The sequence below is a fragment of the Mesitornis unicolor genome, unplaced genomic scaffold, assembly GCF_000695765.1.
Source record: "Mesitornis unicolor isolate BGI_N332 unplaced genomic scaffold, ASM69576v1 scaffold22038, whole genome shotgun sequence".
NCBI classification, from domain to species: Eukaryota; Metazoa; Chordata; class Aves; order Mesitornithiformes; family Mesitornithidae; genus Mesitornis; species Mesitornis unicolor.
The window spans coordinates 4,358-4,802 of record NW_010201430.1 but is presented as its reverse complement, the minus strand read 5'-3'; the positions used below and the strand labels follow the sequence as shown (position 1 = coordinate 4,802).

The 445-nt window shown below is 56.4% G+C and overlaps 1 protein-coding gene across 1 annotated transcript in view; it reads right to left on the bottom strand.

The window, feature by feature from the left end:
* Positions 1–124, bottom strand: part of AK7 (adenylate kinase 7) — a 24,245-nt gene extending 24,121 nt beyond the window's left edge. Inside the window, exon 1 of the mRNA XM_010190084.1 lies at positions 41–124. Coding sequence (XP_010188386.1) covers positions 41–124 — 84 coding nt within the window. The remainder of the gene's footprint in view (positions 1–40) is intronic.
* Between the last annotated feature and the right edge of the window lie 321 nt (positions 125–445).

Below are 445 nucleotides of genomic sequence, written 5' to 3'. Positions count from 1 at the left end.
GGGGACAAGCCCCCAGCCCCGGCCCGCCCCCCGCGGTCACCTCGCCGATGCTGCGGCCGCAGTAGGAGTCGAGGTGGTTGAGAAAGACCCTCGGGCCCCGCACCGGCTCCGCCGCCGTCGCCATTGCCGCGGTCTGAGCAGGGGACGCGGCCCGCTGCCCGCTGCTACGCGACGGCGTGGCCAGCGGCGACTGCGCAATGGGAGCAGCGGGGGGCGCGGCCCTCCTCTGGGGGTAAAGGCCATCCTAAATACAAACAGGCACTTAGTGTACACCTATACTGGATTTTTTAAATTATTATTATTATTATTATACCTAATTTAATCCATCCTAGGACAAACAATCAGCAATTAGGGAATTTGTTCCTGACTTCCTGATGCTTAACAGGACAAAAAGTGTAGTACTGCTGAGGCAAAAATAGCTTTGATTAGGTTACCAGACATCCTT